The sequence below is a fragment of the Sinohyriopsis cumingii genome, chromosome 1, assembly GCF_028554795.1.
Source record: "Sinohyriopsis cumingii isolate HCF-2022 chromosome 1, ASM2855479v2, whole genome shotgun sequence".
NCBI classification, from domain to species: Eukaryota; Metazoa; Mollusca; class Bivalvia; order Unionida; family Unionidae; genus Sinohyriopsis; species Sinohyriopsis cumingii.
Window position 1 is genome coordinate 188,666,815 of NC_142961.1, and position 20,915 is coordinate 188,687,729.

Here is a 20,915-nt window from a genome sequence, read left to right on the forward strand (position 1 = left end):
TATTATTCATATGCAATCTCTTCCCCAAAATGATAATAAACTTTTTATAAAGACTTTTTTTTTCGTGTATGAGAAAAATACATTTATACGGAATTTCTGGAACCACACCACAACAGTGTTTTATCTGAATCTGTGTTATAATGGAGCGTGCTATAGCGGGATCATATTGTAGTTTATAATAGTTTAACAACATGGTTATTGAACAAAAGCTGGTCACTGCTGTATGACATGATGATCATGCCAATTCTGTCTGGACATTTTTTTGTGTATCAGTGTTGAGACCCTGAAAGTGATATTATTTATGTGCATACAGATCTTTGAGATGCAGAATTTTTTAAAATTTACATTACCGAATTTGCAGAAGAATTGCAAAATCAAGAAAATATCAATATTACAGTCAAACCTGGATATTGGCTTATTTGGGTTTAACCTGGATCTGGGTTTTTTAGACTCGATGTACCTCAGATATTTTAATACACCCATGTTTATTTATGATCAAATTTTTGTATGTATAGTCTTTAAATGTCATCCAGCAAATAAAAAAACATTGATTATGAAAGGTATTAATAGCTTCTGATAAAAGCCCCATAAAGTCGGAACAGAAGTATTAAAAATAATTTTTTTTGGATACTTTGCTCCAAAGGGAAGAAAGGAAAATCAGCATTTAATTTTATCATACATAATGTACTTTTAATTTGAATATTGCTTATGGCAGGAAAAATGGTTGTCCTAGCATAATCATTAAGATTGTTGCATCAGGTTGAGAGATTAGCATGAAGTCCATGACTGCCATAGCAGACCTGCCAACCCTTTCAATTTGACCACAAATTACCCTTAAATTATGGACTTGTGAAATGAAAGCAGAAGTTTTGAAAATATGTTCATTGTGGTCAAATTCAGATATTGGCTTTTTCAACTTTGGTCTGGATCCAGGTTTTTCATATTAGAGTCAGTGGAATTGGTCAGGGAACCAGACTAGCTTTACAGTCATACCTTAGATGCTTTCGTCTGCCCATGTTTTTTATGTGGAACACCTGCATGATCAAGCTTTTGCCTGTATCTAGAAATGTTAGCTAACATACAAAAATATGTTGATGGAAAAAGGGACAATTGACCTCATAAAATGTTCAAACTTTCAAAATAAATGAAAGGAATAGTCTGATTATTGGAAAAGAGACAGAAAAGACAACAATTATCTGAGATATGTCTTTTTGACATGTTGATTCAGTTATTCCTCATAGTGATAGTGATGATTACACCTGCCACATGAAATGTGACATGTTGATTAAATTATTCCTCTTAGTGATAGTGATGATTACACCTGCCATATGAAATTTGAAGAAGAAAAAAAAATCTACAAAGATTATGTCATCCTTGAGAGATCTAGCAAGAAGCCATTGACTTCCATGGGGTTTGGAACTGAAGTTTCTGAAACTGAACTAGAAGTAACTAAAGTCTAAGTGTACTTATTAACTTTTTTAGTTGAACAAACAAATGCTGCCTTCACTGATCATACTTTTCAGATGCAGGTTTCCAATTAGTAGTACATGACAAATTGTTACACTTTATTGAAAATTGGTCTGACTTGTCAAAAACTATTGACTGCCTTACTGAGTAGGTCTTGTTAGGTTTGGCAGGTCTTTGATAGGATTTGGAACAGCAGTTTCTGTAACTGAACTGGAGATCATTAAAGCCAGAGTGAACTTTTAAAAAGCTTTTTAGTTGAACATTTTTCTCTCTTTGCATATACTTAGTCACAAAGTTGAGCATTGTAAAATTACTGTATATTCTTGAAGATACAAAGTTAATGTTTTATTCATTTTTACAAATTCACACTGTTTTTATACAAGTTTTGCTTCAATTATCCAACAATAGAAGCCAGAAAACTGCACCGACTGTCTGCAGATGGGGATCTTGAGCCATTGATAATACAGGAAGACTCCGATCTTCCACGGCCAATTGCACCACAGACTCCAAGGTCCTATCAAGAAATTCCCTTCTTTGATCCAAACAAAGAACAGGAAGGCTCAGATAATTTGTTTGATGTAAGTCATAACTGCCAAGTCCAAATGGTTAACACTATAAAGTAAATACAGCCTGTTTGTAAACACAGCTGGCCAAAAGGCTAAGTGAGCTTATGATAAGGTTCTGCATGCATCATATGTTTTCAGTTAGATATTGTCCATCAACAATTGTTTGTTAACAGTGTAATCCATATTTTGGATCTAATTTCAGTCAGACTTGGAGTATGGATTTAAATCATCAAAATCTTAAATGAGTGTGATAATGAGTGAGATCGATGCATTCTAAAGAGGTGGTCTTGTCTAATGTGCTTATTGTAGGGCTTTGTGTTTATTATATGTTGTCCATCCATCAGGAATTGCTTGGTAATGCTCTGGAATCCATATTTCTGATCTGGTTTCAATCAAAATTTTCAATATGGGTTTATATCATAAATCTCACACAAGTTTGATAATGGGCTCGATCATTGCATAGTAATGAGATGATCTTGCATCTGATTGGCAGAGCTTGTTACAACTACGCATTTACTGCATTTCTGATCTGATTCGATCAGACTTGGAATATATACTTGTATCATTAAAATTTTAGATGTGTCAGTTACTAATTAAGTGACCTTTTCCACCAGGAAGCTATATTTCTGCTCTGAATTTGATCAAACTTGAATTTTGGGCTTACATCATCAAATTCTTGGATGGGTTCAATAATAAATTATTGAGATAATCTTTCATGTGATTGGCTAAACTTGTTTCCAATCTTCGGCAGGTTTGATAATGAGCTAGATGTACGGATATTAAGGTGGTAATCTTGAATATGATTCAAGGTTTGCAGTTATTGAAAACGCCTTGAATTGTGGGCTTGGTCCATGAAAACTGCTTGAATTGTGTAATTTAGCTATTTTTATTTGAAAACTCCATAAATTATTTTTAAAAACTAAAATCCTAGGAGCAAATGTAATGATATAAAAAGGAGTGTTTTGATAAAATTTGTTTAAATAATATGGAATATTGTGAGATCCAAGTTTGCTCATTTTTATGATGATCAAACTGGTGGATTAATTTAAGGAGGGCACATGTAAATGGTGCACTGACACATAAGCAAAAGTAAACTAAACAAGCATGTGTTATTTTAAAATTTATTTTGTTCAGAGCCCACAGGTGGTACGACCCCAGACCCCCTTCACTTTTATTTTCTTCAACAGAACCAAAGTCATGTCTAAAAATGGAGCTGCTCACATATACAATATGACAACCACAGCAGCCTTGAAAATCTTTTTTTGTTGCTCTACTAAATGAATCGTTACGTCAGCAGTATGCTTTCACTAAAAGATTTGTATGATGTAGGATTACAGGGAAAATCGTGCTGATCTGACATCCAGATTAGCCACCATGTCATTCATCTTGAAAATTTTATCACTACTTCTCTTGAAAAAAAGTCAAATCGACATTAAGTTTTCACTAGAAGACTTCTTATGAAGTCTGGTTGGTCTTTAAAGAAAATGGTTATGCTTGGAAATGCAATATGGCCCCCAAATTGGCTTACTTGAAAATATTGTGATCGCTCACTACTCATTGGATGGTCATATTAGTAACAGAGATTCACTTGAATTAGGATGTCCAGTATCTCTTAAAGAAAATATTGCCCATCTGATATCCAATACAGCTGCCATGGTAGCAATCTTGAAAATCTTGTTATTGCTTCTCCTACTGAATTAAACAATCATATCGGCATTGTGTTGTCACTGGAAGATTTGTTATTGTGATTGAAAGACTTAAATAAAAATTGTGTTGATTTGATATCCAATATGGCTGTGAGTGTCCGTGTTGAGAATTTTATAACTGTTTCTCCTAGACGGTAAGTTCTGTCAAAAAAAGGTTTTCACCAGAATATTTCATACTCGTCTTAGTGGTACCAAATAAAACTGGTGCTGATCAGAAATCCAGTTGGGCCTCCATGCAAGCCAGCTTGAAATGTATGTTATTGCTAGTACTCCAACATGGAAAGTCATATCGGTTTTCACCAGAAGACTGATTATGATATCTGACTGATCCTAATTAAAATAGTGCTGATCTGACCTCAAATATGACAGCCACAAGGAACGTGTTGAAAAACTTGTCACTTGTTTTCTCAACTGGATGGCCATATGAACATGTGGTGTTTCATTTAATACATTATCCAATCATAATACCTTAGGAGAACTACTACTACCTCGCAAATCCAGTCCTCCCAGAAAAAAACATTGAGTTAAAAAGAGCTAAAGTTTTCTACCCAACTAGGTTGCAGTCAGGCAGTTATCTCCCCTTGATATTGGGATTGGCAGCAAAATCCATGAATATCTCAGTTACTACTTGTGCTCATGCAAAGAAAAATGCTCTCACCACAAGAGACCTCGTAAAAGACAGAAGCAACATTGATACAAGTTGGAGGAGCTCTAACTTCACAAGGAATGTATACTCCATCTATATAACCAACTTGTCTTTCCTTCTGGGTTGACAAAGTTCTGCCTTTACAATTTTACTCACACTTTGTCACCTTTACACATTTAGTTGTACTTAGGTACTTGCATGGGTAGCCTATGCGACGTAACAAATAAGTTCGGCTGGTCTTTTAATTATGTTAATGTTCATTTCCCTGAGACTTTAGAAAACTTGTAATATATGTAATTACACAATGACTGGCTACATACAGGTGAGTATTCTCTGCTAATATATTTAGTGTCTGGATGACATGCTCTATTGCATCTACCTCCATGGGGCCTTGAGCCTCCCACAGGTAGCATGGTGAATTATTTAGGTTTTACCTGGACACTTGTCTGCTACCTCATTTCTCTCAACCCTTGGTCAATAGAAAGGACTCTTGAATTGGTGATCGATTGGAAATCACCATTTCTACTTCAGGGCACTCCACAAGTTTTGTTAGCAGCAGACCTTGACATCTTCATTAGCTCCATATCAAGCAACTCAAGAGACATCTGACTCACCACATGCAAGCAGAGATTCTCAGGCTCCTTCTTGACTTCTCGATTTTACCATGTTATGTTGTGCCTTTTACCTCAGGAATTATTTTCTCCTCCTCCCTATCAAACACTTGGAATAGAGCTTCAGCATCTGTTGATCTTATCACAAAATAGGATGAATCTAATTTCAAATTACTTCCACAGTCTGGCAGAATCGCAAACATTATGAATTGTTTACATCATCAATTACAAGACCCCAACATCAACCATCTCTTTTTCTCACAAAAATGCCTTCCATCAACTTTTCATTGGTGGTTTTACCATACACCAGCTTTTCATTCGAACCCCCACCAGTTGACCAGGACATCTCGGATTTGAGGATGACAAAACCATACTCTATTCATATGGATTGAACATCTTTCAGTGACACACAACAATTGGTCCTCGTTGTGGTAGCATTGGGCTCTTTGTTTGATTTGGTATCAATGGCTATTTTCCTACAGATGGAACAGAGCTTACCATTTCTTACTTCAAATTCCATGGTACATGCATGAGAGTGTCTCCAGAACAGCCGGTATCTTGAACAGAGCTGCTCAACATGCTCTCGACCTCCACCTTCATTAAGGATCATCATAAGGCCAGGCTGTGATCACAACCGTCATCCTCTAATCTGCTTTTTAATGGCCAGATTGGGGAAGGATGCAAACAAGCCACTGACAGACCTGCCAATCCATACAATTTTGCTGTAAGTCGTATGAAAAGTACCCTTTAAATATGGACTTAGAGCATAAAAGCAAAAACTACGGAAAAATGATCATTGCCAAAACAATCCAGAAAATTTGTTCATCTGTGTGTTGATTTGGATCCAGGTTAAATATTAATATTAGTGAAACCAGGCAAACTTTACATCAGCACCTCAGATGCTTTAAACTGCACCTATTTGTTCATGCAAAGCATCTGCATGATCAAACTGTTGATTAAATTAAAAAAAATTAAAAATAGCTTCCAGCAAGTGATGCATGTTTAAGACGAAAGGGAAAATAAGCCTCTTGAAAAGTGCTAATAATCAACACAGAAGAATGAAAAGGAATATTCAGATTCTTGTGAATAACAGCTGGAAGGGACACTTTTATGTTTATTTGACATCACATGCCAATTTGAGTATAACTCGTGGCAGGAGATATGATTGCCGTCGTCATGTGAAATGGAAAAAAGAATTTACAAGAATTATGTCATGTTGAGAGATAGCAGCAAGCCATTGAGCTGGATAGGGTTTGGAACAAGAGTTTGTGTAACTGTACTCGTGGTAAATAAAGTCTATGCGTACTTTACAAACTTGTCAGTTGAACATAATGTTTATCTTCGCTGCATGTCTCGAATACAGAACTTTTAATTACGTTTTCTAGCTTTATAATATCAGTTTATGATATTTTGTTACACTTTATTGAAAACAGGTAAAAAAAATCAACTGCCTTACTGAGACGGACTCATCAGTGCTGGCAGGTCTGCAAAGGAGATAATTTTTTCAGCCCCTCAAACACAACACGAATACAGGGACATTTTGGGAAACCAACAAAAGTAACCAAAGGACACAACTCGAACACAAACCTCTGATAAGTTGTCCTATCATGGTTCCTTGCATCGAAAACCATGGTTCTTGCAAACCAAAGTGGTCAAAAGACAGAGAAGTAGTGATTGGCTGCACAAAAGTTTCTCTACATGACCTCCTTCATCTCTCAACAAATGACATCGTCTCCACACCACACTTCCACAGATCACGGTAGGAGGAAGGCACCAATTCTTTGATACAGAATGAAACAAGATTGGCCACGAAAGTCATTGGTTCCAAGGGACTCTGCATCACTTTTAAAACACCACCTCCTATGTCCAGAGTCCAATCAGCTACAAGAATTTCAACATTCAAAGCTACCACCTTTAGCAAGAAATAAATGACCTTCAGAAAATTGTGGTAGAAATCATTCATAGTATGAATTACCCTGGATTTTAATCCCGACTTTTCTTGATCCCAGATACGTACAGCACTATATGCCCTGTCATCGATTTAAGCGCCCTCAATCAGTTCATTCATTTTTTTCCACGTGGATTGGATATGGAATCCATACGTACTTTTATAGAAATATCCATATGGACATTTTTATTCTATAGCTGAACCACTCTTATGGATTTCAGTGTATCCATATGGAAATGTTATGGATTCCTACTGTACTCCATATGGAAAATCCCACGAAATATGCAAATTAGTCCATGAGATCTGTAGGTAGTCCATATGGAATAAAATTAAAACTCCATCTGGAATTTGGCAAAAATCCCTATGGAATTTGGCAATAGTCCATATGGAATTTGTAAATAGTTCATATGGAATTTGGTAATAGTCCATCCTGTATGAAATTTTCCAGGTGTACTTAAAGTGGATTTCAGACAGGTTTTTTAAGCGCTTTCTGCCTAATCCATAAAAAATCTGCTTCAGATTTGTATTAAACTACCTAATGATTCTTAGACATTATTGGGAATCAATGTTAAATATCCACAATAATTTTTAAAATGGATTATTTTGACAGACATTATCAAATAAGATTTAGGTTTTTCTTGTCCTCGTTTTCTTTCTTGCATACAAAACCTAATTCATGATGACATCACTTTTTACTAAAAAGTTTGGTGAGATTTCACAAATATTTCGACCAAAACTTTCATCGACATTGTGGTGAGATCTCACAAAATTGACAAAAAATTTGACTAAAACTTGAGATTTCACTAAATTTTTGATCATTATATAGTAGTTTACTGAATTTTCAGTTGTTTTTGAGACATTTCAGAAGGTTTCAAATTAATATGATATCAATTAAACAGGACTTTATTAACCAAGGTGATATTAAGTGTGCATGAAAACAAATATACAGATGTTGTAATTATATGACATCCAAGGCAAGAGATAATAATAACTTTATTTAGAGAAGGTAACTCAATTAGTTACATAACTAATCTACCTTGAGGCTTTCTATCTGTTATGTACAATATATACAACATGATGTGAAGAATCTGGCTTGACACTAAATAATTGATTTTAAAAATCAAAGTATCAAGCCTGGAACAGGCATCTGTGAACACATAAACATACATAAAATGTAAAATATTAATCTGCATTGAAAAATTCAACTGTGAAAATAATGCGAAATTACAGAAAAGCATCCATTTGAGACATTGATTATGAAAAGAAGAAATGCAAGGAGCCTGCCTTATGTCACTTGTACTGCAGACTTGATTTTTTTTATTAATGTACAAACTGTGATGATTTTGTGGTTTCTTGAATTAGTCCTTATTCCATAAGCAGCCATCACAAACATTTATCATGATATAATTACTCTTATTTGACACTGAATTCTAACACACATATAAAATATTTTGATAATATACACAATAATTCCTCACGATATTGAAAGATGATTGTACATGTGGGCCAAGAAAATTCTGCAAAGATATCACTATGTTTGATAGACATGGGTATTTGGCAACAATTCTCACCAGTGATCCATATGTTGTCCTTCCTTAAATTCATTCAAGAAGTTAATCAGTTTTTGAGTTATATAACTTCAAAATCATCCTGGTTCAATTCCTTGTCCTATTTAGCACGTTAGCCGCTACTGTAAAGCTCTTTATGGCACAAAAAGCAAAATGCTAGTCCTGGTGTTCAGTTTTTATACAGATTGTCCAATTACGTTCCCATTGACTTTGCATTCAAGCTTTTCTGATTGCCGCACATTTTTCAAATTGCTATTCAATCTCGTATCCCGCTCAAAAATTTGAATCACCATGTTCATCAAGCATGCTCATTCCCATCAGTTTCCGTTACACAATGATTCATTGGGCAAGTATAAAATTTTGACCAATCAGAAAGCTCTGATTCCAAAGGTGATGCAAGAAGCAAGAAAATATAAGTGTCACCTCATCCTCATTGCACCACTCAGATGGGAGTAAACGATCTCCTTAATCTCGTAATGGAAATTCCTGGAAAGCAGCAAATTTCCCTCTTCAACTCAAACAGCTATGAGATCAGCCGTTTCACCCTATCCAGAGCTAGTGAACCTGCACATCTGGATCATATTAAACAGGCCCTCGGAAATAAATAGTTCTCACAGCCAGTCATGGAAAAAAATCACTCCGGCAAGAAAGCCTTTCACTCTGAAAGCATACAAAGGCAAGTGGAAAATTTTTACACATTGGTGTACCAAAGAACATTTTCTACCACTGCAGGCATCTATACCTGAAATAGCTAACTTCCTCTCTGGCTTTTGGACTAGATAAAGTTAGCACCAAACACAATCAAAGGTTACCACTCCATGATTGCCAAGATCTTTCATCATCATGGAAGAGAGGATATTGGACAAAACAGACTTATCCGACAACCTCTCCAAATTTGATTATACATGGCTGAAAACATTAGCTTTGTGACCAAAATGGAACCTGTCATGGGTACTGACTTGGATTGAACTGAACACCATTTGAACTACTTTCAAGGGCATCTTTGACTCACTTTTCATACAAGACCTGCTTCCTTGTCACATTAGCAATGGCAGGCAGAATTAGCGAAACAATGCACTATCAGGGGACCCAGATTACGTACTATTCCATCATTACAGGTCAGTTTCACTTATGACAATTCCCTCTTTCATTGCCAAGAACAGGCTTCCATCCATGGGCAACCAGATTTTTGTACTGAAATCATTGTCTACTCTGGACACTTCCACTTATGGCTACCTACATGATCCAATACAAGCCTTGAAGTGGCATCTTAAAAGACAGAGTCATTGCATCGAGGGAGATCATATCTGTTTTTACCTCTCAAACAAGGCAGGACAGTATAACAGCACAGACCTTATGTCCTGGATTAAGTGGGTTATTCACTTTGCCTATTGAGAAATAACTCCAATTCAGATGAATTTGTTACGCATATTGGCTCCCGATGTTAGAGCAGTTGTGACAAACAGCACCTTTGACCAGAACCGTTCTCTAAATTGATATTATCCATATTGTGGGATAGAGATCTGAGTCCACATTCTCCAGTTTTTATCTCAGAGATCTCTTATCCCAAAGGGTTCAACTTGATCTGGTGGAACCTATAGCCATATCACAATGGGTCACCTTTCAAGGTCGCTCGACTGCTTCATAAGAAAAGGCTCTATGACCCCTGCTGGAATTGGGGGAGGGAAAATTTGCCCTTTCTGAAGCCACTCCCCAACAAATGGAGTCTTCATCAGTGGGTTACCCAGAATATATATCACATACATTAGGGGACGGAGATCACATCTCCGGGGTAAGGGTATGTACCTCCCTCCGCCTCTTACCTATTCTCTTAAGGTATTATGATTGGGTAACATATTTAAAGAAGAAACTATTTTTTTTAAAGTAAAATGTTTCTTTTCGAATACTTGCTCGATCATACCCTATTTACCATATATGTTGGGACACTGTATTTGTTGTTACACCATAAATTAATTTTAAAAGTAATTTTGTGTGCACTGTGTTCTAGGACACAACGTTTTTTTCGAGTTGTAAGTTGTGGGACACCTTTTGAATCATTTGAAAATTACATGTCAGAAAATGCATTCCAACTGAAATTGTATTTTTAAAAATATAAAACTGTGTACTGGAGATAAAATTCTTTAATCCACTGCAGCAGCATCTCATCAACACAACCCTTCTCCTGCACATGTGTGATCAATTCTTTTGGCACATTTTTTTTTAGCTTTCTCATAGCATGAAAAATTGTTAGAGGCAACACATTACTTGAGTGGAAACTACTAGGACAAAAGTCTGATTTTTTTTCAAATGTGCACTAGTTTTGCTGATTATCACACCTTTGACCCCCATCTTATTGTCAGTCCGTCCAGGAATGCAATCAAAGTACATTAGATTTTCATCCATGTTAATGATGATATTGTTGGCAAAATCATGTTTCTCTTCTGGCCTTCACAAATTCATCACATGATTTTATTTTCTCCAAATCTTCTGGGCAACGCTGGGTCATCAGTGTTCACGCATGAAGCATTATATTGTGTCATTTTAAAAACTTCCATTGTTTCAATTTATTTTCAAAATTTCTGTGAATACCGGTGAAAAGGAGCCAAAGTTAGCTTCCATGTGTTGGCTCTCTTTGTAAATTCCACAACAACAAAAATCGGCACACTTAAAAGAATCCATTGTCGGCTTTCGAGGTCAGCTTGCTTTGCAATAAAATAACATTTGTATTGATATCCTTTAAAAAAATCCGACTTCAGAGTCCAAAGTCGGCTTCTAAGGTTGGCTTGCTTTGTGATAAAAATAACCTTTGTCTTTGATGTCTTGTTGGTAAATTCAAAGAAGAAGTTTGCTGCTGGCAGCCAGTTGTTTTTATTCACCAGCAGGGCTTTTGTGTGCTTGGCATCTTTAGTTATAATTAATACAAAGGAGCACAAATATCTGTGGGTAAATAGTAATGATACTTTTGTAACCCGTGCTGGCGAAAAGATTGTCAGCTGCACTCAAGTGAATGTGTTTTGAAATAATGATTTTTATTTGCGAGATATTGTCATGCAGTAGACCTGGACATAATTCAGTCTTGGTTATTTTGCACCTAACGCCATGTCAAACATGAATGGCAGTTGTCTTCAGTAATATATCGGTTGATATTTCCCTCCCGTTTGCAAAATCATTTGCTTCTCTTCTGGCCTTAACAAATTCATCACATGATTTTTTTCTCCAAATATTCTGGGCGATGCTGGGTCAGCGACGTCCATGCACGAAGCACTGTATTGTGTCACTTTAAAATTTGTATTATTTTTTCAGTTTATTTTCAAAATTCCTGTAAATACCAGTGAAAAGGAAGCAAAGTTTGCTTCCATATTTCTGCTGTCTTTGTATATTTTAAAAAATCAGCTCACTTCAAAGAATCCATAGTCTGCTTCCGATGTCGGCTTGCTTTACAATAAAATAACATTTCTATTACTATCGGCTTGCTTTGTAATAAAATTAATCTTTTGTCTTTGATGTCCTGTCAGTAGGTTCAAAGAAGGAGTTAACTGCTTGCTGCCAGTCGTGTTTATTCACCTCCAGGGCTTCTATGTGCTTGGTGTCTGTAGTTACAATTATTACAAACGAGCATTCATGTCCGTGGTTAAATAGTAAGGATACTTTTGTAACCCGAGCTGGTGAAAAGTGCATATGTTTTCAAGTGATGATTTTTATTTGCAAGATGCTGTCATACAGTAGACCTGGATATAATTCAGATTATTTTGCACCTAACACTGTACTATATTTGAATGGTGTCTTCATTATATCGGTTGATTATTTCCCCCTTGTTTGCGATTTTGTTGGATCCAGTTTTCAGTCGGATAACATGTTCAAACCTTTGAGCACAACCACACACAATTTGTTTCTCAATGTTCATGTCAGTGAACAGTGTAGTGTGTGATATCAGACATAACTGATACATGCTACAGTATGGAAGCCTACACTACTTATACAGATTTCATGGATATATTTTATTCTTTAATGCTCATGTTGAAAAAGAAATAAATGATAACAAAACAAGGTTAGTTTCTTTCTTTTTATTATCAATTAAGCATTTTATTTATCTATTTTATTGCAGCGTGTGGGGGGGGGGGTAAGCACAAATGCAATACAAATTTATTTAATTTCTCATGTCTTTGGGACATATGACCAAAGTGAAAAAATGTTTCACCATAAGTTCTGAGACAGGAAAAAAATAATAATTTTATCATATCCCAACATATACAGTAAATACGGTAATACACATGCACCCTCCATACCTCCTCACAGCTACATCCATATAGAGAGCAGACCATATGCTCCAGTAGTAACCAAGATATTCATAGGTTTTGCCACAACCCCTATATCAGGTCAAGGGGAGATCACTCTGCATGATCACCTAGGTTGGCAGATAACTTTTAGCTATTTTTAGTCAAGAGTTTTATCTGGGTGGATGGATTTGTGTGGTAGTAGTAGTAGTAGTTTTCATAAGGTATTGTAATTGTGCAAGTATTTGTGACAAAACACATTTTACTGGGTGGAAAAAATCATTTTTTACAAAAAGTCCTCTATTTTTGTGCCTGGTTTGTCCTAAATGAAAATGTTGCTGATCTTACATGTATGAAATGCAGAACATTATTTCAGTAACTGGAATAGTGTACAGTGTAATCCATGTTTTTTTTATTATTATGGCAAACATTTAAATGCAGCTGTGATTTAGGGAAGAATTAGCCACCTTGAAAGTGAGCAGAGCCCAGCAAAACTATGTTTTATAACAAATGACACTTGCATTAACTTCAGACCCTTTACTGAACTATTGAGAGCAGCAAAACACTGCATCTTTTAAAGATATATTGAACTGTACAATGGATTTTAAAGAGAACTTCATGATTGGTAATTTAATTCAGTGTCTGTGTTTTATGATTACAAATTTATTAAATTCTACATAGAAAGCATGTTCTTTTCTTTTTTTTAAAATTTGATGCGAATTATTTTCTGAAGGCTTATATTCAAATTCTAAGTTACTTTCAATTAGATGATGTCACTTTTTTCTGTTTTAAATTGACTGCAAAGTTAGAATGGTTGTATTTGGTGTGAATATAATACATATGTTTGTTACTATTATTGATTATTATTTAAGGACAGCTTGTTGGTACAAAATCTGTTAGTGTGGCCTATGCTTTTTAGATTTCTTGGGATTACAAATATTTTCTTTTTCGTAATGAATACTGTACTGTTGACAAAGAAAAATGTCACTTAATAAATTTTAAAGACATTTTCTGAAAAGCTGTACATCTGTATTATCTCTTTGGACAGCTTCTTGGTTATGTTGGCCAAACAAGTCCTGAATGCTTGCTTATACCTGGAGTGCCCCTGAATATCGAAGCACCAGTCCCAGAAGACCTTAATGAAACGGCAGAATCCATGATGCAGAACATGGTACTCCTGCAAAAGGAGGCAGAGCTGGAATACTATAACAAGCACAAAGCAGATGCCAGGTATACTCTGCCATTTGCCTTTCCTTTATATTTGCAAAACAGTATAAAACTTCATGCACAGATGTAAACAAGTTCAGATTCTAAGCAAGGCTGTACAAATTGTTTTCCCAAACCCATGCCCAGGACAAATTACATTGGAACAGTGACTTGTCCAAAGCTAGTCTTTTTTTTTTTTTATCCCATGTTTCATCTTGATAATTGTCATCATTTTCCATTATCGAATGTTCAGGCCAGAATCAGAAAAGGGAAAACTTAATTATTATGCACTAGTATATGTGTTGTAATATAATCATTTTAGACACCGGTTTATATACTGTAACATAATGTGTTCACCTTTCTGAATGTGATATTTTTCTGGGTATTTATTACTTACAAGTGTTTGTTTTTAGGGGGAATATACATGTTCATTGTTTTCCATTTTAGTTGCCTATTTGTAAATATAAGTAGCTAAAAAAAAAATCTTTCAAATTATCCAATACAAAATAATGTTTCTTGTATTTCATGCTTTGTGTAAGTTCTTTCTTAAACGAAATGGCACCTAGTACATGAACTTCTAAAAGGACACTTAATTTTGCCTCAGAAGACATATCCAGCTGTTTAAAAAAATTCACCTTATGATACGTGATAAATCTGGTTTTATTTTCTCGCAAAATCTTACTGAATTATAGAAGATTCAAGGCCATTACTCCTGGTGCTACTTCATTTAAGTCTGTATTGTTTGTATACACAGTATCACGAGCAGGCAATGGTTTATGTCGCCTTTGGTAGTCATATTCAGTAGGAAAACTCAAAATTAACACACATAAAATAATGCAAAAAATGGATTTTAATGTAATAATAAGTTGGGTACAAAAATATTTCAGTTTGTTGAGATTTTTTTAGATGGTGTTAATGACTACTTGAAGCAAATCAACTAATTACCAATCAGATGTGCAACATGAATCTTATAAAAAAAAGTCAAACCCTGGATACATACCACCTATTATTTGCTGACTTTTATTCAGATGTCAATAAATAAAGCCATTTTGCTTCTATAAATACATGACAGTGTGTCGTTTGTCAAGTTTGGAAAGTCTCGTTTTTGCAACTTATTGGCACTTCTTAAAAGTCATTGCTGTGGTGCAAACTAGTTTAGCACCCTATTTAAGAAAACATACTGATCCAGAAGAGTAAAATACAAGAAAATGGATGTGAATCAGTCCTGAAAAAATAATTTTGACTTTTTATTTAAAAAAACTCTTGACATCAGGCACTTGTCTGACAGAAAATCTGTTAGTCCCAGGCATTGGGCTATCCAATATGTACAGCCCTGCATAGCTTCCAAACCTGGTGTTGGGTGCAAAGACAAATAAATGTAAGGTGGATATGTAGATTATATATAAAACCCATGTATGACAAAAATACCAGTTTACTTAAACATGTAAAACTTGAATGCATCTTCATTATACAAATACATGAATGCATTTATGTTGTGTATTCACCCACTGTATAATTTGTTTGAGACATGCATTGAATGTATTGTATAAATATGCTGAATTGCATAATGCTGGCAGTATTTGTTTACTGGAAAATATTCATCATACGAATTTCTTCTCAAAGTAAAAGTTAATGTGACTATTCATGAGAATATTTGAAAAACTACACAGTATCTAAAATGATCGACATATATCTCAGAAACACTTAATAAAAAACAGTTTTCATGCAAACTGTCACACATTGCCTGTACTGTAAAAGATGTACAATATCTTGGAACTAATTTGTACATTCATAGGTGTTTCTACCACACACCATCATGATACTTGTTGGCTTATCTAAGGATTAAAAAAATTTTAGACTATATTTGTTATAGTTGTAACCTCTATGGATTTTTAAAAATTAGTAACCAATATTTAAGTTGATTATATTATTTTAGAATTTACCTGTGCTTTTAAAGCTTTTTAAAGATGTTTGTATTGTCAATGTTTAACTTGTTTATTGTAGAAATTCCAGTTCTAATTGCACATGTCAGAATGCATCTAACAATGTTATGCATGTGTTAAAATACTTCATTGCTTACATATTATTGTTGGTAGTAAAAATTAATCAGAAATACTGTTTTAAAACAATGCAGAACATACACACTGGAATAACCAGATTTTTATTTTATGCCCTGTTCAGACGAATGGAGGATGACCAGTAAGTGTGTAGAGTTAATCAGAGTATGCATTTTATGTAATAATATCACTGGCTTAAAGCTTACAAAATTATGGATTGGTGCAATAATGAAAATTACTAAAGCTTCCTTTCTTCTTCAGATGGACTAAATCATTAGACATTTGATGCATTATAGAAGTCAACATAGTCACCATTTTAAGAGACAGTAGTCATATTTCTTTAGGTAAAAGACATTTTCATGCTGACACCTGGACTTGATTCAAATTGCTGACATCTGGTTGGTTAATACTAAATTTCTTATCAGTCAGATGCCAGAATTTTATTCAAATATGAATTTGAGAGTGAGAATGTTTTTTGATAGCCTTATGGCTAAGGAGGGGTTGTAAAACTTTATTTTGATATCATTTTTTAATGCCTGACAATAGCACTGGTAGCAGCATGTAGTGTTGTTAAACTTGTCCATACATGTATCCATCACACCTTCATAATAAGTTTTGCATTTAAGTCATTTCAGGTACTGTTGTTGGGCATTCTTGTTCCATGAACCAGTTCTTGTTTTTAAATTTGCAGGCATTCAGTATGATTTTTTTTATTAATTAAATAGCCCTACACAGTACTTAATAACTACAGCTTCATTCTTTATTGAAATCCTTTTCATAGTAAATAACATTTGTCTTCAAAATTGTAACCATGAAAGTTGGGAAGATCCAGTTTTGCTCAGCAGAGAAAGTTTAATACCAGTTTCTGAAATCAACTATAGTTTAGCTTTCTAAATTAAATTGTTTCTTTCTTATGCAAACTATCAAGAATACTTTCATCATATCAGTTGTTTTTTTTCACTGATGACTAACTGGTTTCATGTCTTAATATCATTGAACTTATATTTAGTGCTATATTAACTTCCTAGGTCCATACTTGAGATGCTTGAACCTTTGCATAATTACCATTGACCTAAGGGATTTTTCTTTATAGAATAATTTTCATGATAAAATGTTAGATGTTAACTTTTAAAGGCAGTGAAACAATTTCATTGGGGGGGGGGGGGTGAATGGCCATGGTCAGAGTTAGAAATTGGTATGACTTGTGTAACATCAGACACCACTAATGTATAAAGAAAGGAATTCATTATGTTTTACTCTTCATTTATTTATTTTATCATTCACCTGTTTTGTCATAAAATGTTCATGCAGCAGTCAATTTTGGCCCCACTGTGCTGTACTTGGAAATATGTAGCCAGATCTAACAAGTAAGGATTTGCTGGATTCTGAATAGATCATAAAACATTACCCAGTTTATTAACAGTAATACATAACCTGTCCCTGTTGCCTTGCTTGCCTTCCGGTATTCTATTTCCCTTCATCCGAGTTCATAATTCCAACCTCTCATTATATGGAACAATGTAGAAGCCTAGAACAGAATGAATCCAGATCCAGTCTTACTACCACATCATCAGCTGATTAAGGATACTCTTTCACTTTTCCTCAGTCACTTGTAATGCTAAGACATGTTCAATTCACTCTCAGTAAATTGCCTTATTTATGTATTTAAATACATTTTTCAGCAAATTATTATAATATTCCATTTTTATTGAGTGATTATCCCCTCAGTCCTTGCATTATTTGATAGTAATGCTAGCTCTCTTGATACTAATGGGGAAATTATTGCACTGCTCATCTCATTTCTGCTTTCCTTTAGCTGGTGTTAAGGTAATTTCTCTAGTAGTTTCAGAATATATTTTAGCATTTGCTTCAGCAGTTCTTGATTAAAACTTTGCCAAAAGTAAGTATTACAACTGTCTATGCACACTTGTTATAAAAAAGACAGGTTAGAATAGGACAGATCAGGTGATTTCCAAAGTTTGATCAGGAGTTTTCACCTCAAAGGAGGGAGGATTTTATTCAGCTCAGTTTTTATCATGCAGCTGTACAAAAATTACAACTGTTGAATAAATTTCCATCTTATCAATTTAGTAATTTCGCAATACTCTTCTTTTATGTTTAGCATTTCTTAGATCATGGCTGGATTATATAGGTGGCAGTCCTCATCATTGTTCTTGATACTTGGGAGATGATGTACTGTTACTTGATCCAGGTTTCCTCTGGAGTCAGCCTGAATTGTTCCTCAGAATGGAAAATGGCCTTTTTAGTGTCTGCATTGGAATGTGGCAACATCAGTAAAACTACTGATTCCACCAAGAATATTTAATAATTCCATCCTGTGGGTAGATTCAGATTGCTTACTTCGAGCCAGAACTGCTCAAGATTGGTACAGTCTGGGTCTAATTCTAATGTTTTAATGTCATTAAGATTCTTCACATGAAGCACAAACACATACACTATACCATCACACACAGCTCCCCCTTGTGACTTGAGCCTAATTTGCAGGCACCTTTGTTATTATCATGATCAACACTGTCACCAATCTTTATCACTGACAGTCAAAGCTGAAAAAAACATCACCTACTATATTATAAACTGAGACAAATACCCCATTCATCACAGGCATTATGGATTACAATGACATTGACAAGTACATTAATCCAGTTTACATTACAGTTTAAAAAGGCTTAAATCATGTTCTTTGTCATTTTTTTGATGCATTCATTCATTGTAGTATCGAATGCATATTTTACCCAAAACATCTTAATTGCTGGTCATGTTGTCCAGATGGTCACTTACAAGAGATTATGTTCAACTATAAAGTTGGCGAATAGTATCTCAAACTTATACTTTTATCCATAATTGATGCATATTCCATGGACATGGATTTCACAGATGGCGTATTTGTTGTTGTTGTTAATATGCCTTTATGAGATCAGAATTCAGCATGATGCATGATGTCATTCTTGCCACTGTAACAGACTTTCGAATCAGTTTTACAGGAAGAGCAAAATGCGTATGCATGTTCCTTTGAACGTGATTGCAGCCACAGAAATTTATGTTTCCAACCATCATTGGATTTTGTGATATTGCAATTGCTTGGATTTTGGTGTTTTGACATTGGCGCACTTAGACATTCGGACAGTCTTTAAGCACCAAAGACAAACTGACCTCATGCTATACCGCTGGAGTTTTTGAGTTATCCAGCTATAATCAGTTAGCATCTTTAATCCTGTCCAAATTGATTTTGATGATATACAGTATAGACTCTAATCCAGTTATACAACTTTAAGCATCAAAGCAGAACATAGCTTTTGGTAGAAGTGCACATTATTACCAATATACTGGTTTACCATGGTACATTTTTCTCGACGGGTACATTGGTAGTGTCTGTCAGCAAGTAATGTATGGAAATTCTAAAAACAATCTTGTTTCAACTTTAATAATATAATTGCAGTGTACCAAGGTAAACATCACTGTATGTTCAGAAATACTGCAGTACAAAATATTTAGTGGTACCCAGCTCCACCTTGTGGAGAGATTCAAAGTAATGTTTATTTGTTTGTACTGATTGGGCTCTTAATAAACCAACAGTAATCAGTTACCTTCTTGAGTCCATTCTGAAGTACTTCTGTAGCATATTCCACCACAATAAACTTCAAATAATGAAGCCAGCTGACCATGCCAGCAGGTTCATAGGGTGAAATTAGCAGCTATATGATCATGCCCTGCTTAAGCCAGTTTAGTAACATGATCACCAGTGGTATAAACGTAAATATACTACACTGGAATCAGATCAAAAAAATGGAAAAAATTAAAAATTTTACTAATAATTTTGCATAAGCAGGAGATTTCATTGAGTGATAGGAGGGATGAGAGATACCTCTAAATACAGGAGAGAAACCCCCCTCCCCTGCAGGAGTTTCACATTTATGCTTCCATAGGCATGGCTGGGATGTAACATCTTAATTTGGGACATAGTAGAGGCAGCTGGCTGGCATGCACAGTCTGCCTTATCTAGCTTCTGTTTATGTCGGATGGCCTCACTAAGGAAAGAACCTCATTAGTGGTAGCTGCACAGATAGTGACCGCTGCCTATTGATGAAAACACAACCTTTAACTCAAACATAAATACGCCACTTTTGCTGGATTCGCCCTAAACATTTGAGAAGTTAATCAAGTTTGCAATACCTTGTGGACCTCCTGTGCACATGTATTAACCAATTGTCTCTTGTTGTCCTGAACTAAGAGTTGAAGTTCGTTCTTTTAGTAGAGCAATCATGTTTCTGCTGGGTGACACAGGTAGAGGTAGGATGCTCAGCATTTCTTCCTCCTCTTATCGATCGTCCAAATGCAATGTGTTCAGGTGATGTAATTGCCAAAGAAAGCAAATTTTTGACAAAATTATATTTCTCCTATAAAACGTAACATATCACATTATAAATAATCCCTCCCACCCTGTCCCGCAATGTGATCATCCTATAAGGTGTCGATCAAGTAAACAACTGGTTTAAATTGGATGCCACAAAGTCAGTGTAAAGGGGAGTTAACCTGTAAGAATTGCTTCCCTTTCTCTATCTCTCCCCTCTCTCTTGATATGTGTACTATATATATACATGCACGCACACACGCACAAAAGATGTTTTCTGTCTTTCCGGGAGGGCTGGATTTGGAGGTAGAAAAGAAAGTTATCCATGTGTAATGTGGTCAGGTAAGTATTATAGGAGAAACATGATTACTAAAAACGTTTGCTTTCCCATTCTCCTAGAAAGACTATGTGCAGTCCAGCTACTCCTCATGAGTTGTGCAATGAGGATACTGCTGCTCCTCAGTTCTCCCTCTTATCAGAGAGACACTGGTTTAGGA

The 20,915-nt window shown here is 35.2% G+C and overlaps 1 protein-coding gene across 7 annotated transcripts in view; it reads left to right on the forward strand.

The window, feature by feature from the left end:
* The window catches only part of LOC149808553 (ral GTPase-activating protein subunit alpha-1-like), a 274,534-nt gene that overhangs the window by 142,430 nt on the left and 111,189 nt on the right, over positions 1 to 20,915 (forward strand). For 6 of the 7 annotated variants that reach the window (XM_089978950.1, XM_089978978.1, XM_089978996.1 and 3 more), the window contains 3 exons: positions 1,876 to 2,045; positions 13,835 to 14,016; positions 16,174 to 16,191. In XM_089978950.1, coding sequence (XP_089835076.1) covers positions 1,876 to 2,045; positions 13,835 to 14,016; positions 16,174 to 16,191 — 370 coding nt within the window. The remainder of the gene's footprint in view (positions 1 to 1,875; positions 2,046 to 13,834; positions 14,017 to 16,173; positions 16,192 to 20,915) is intronic. The other variant, XM_089978968.1, reaches the window with a different exon arrangement.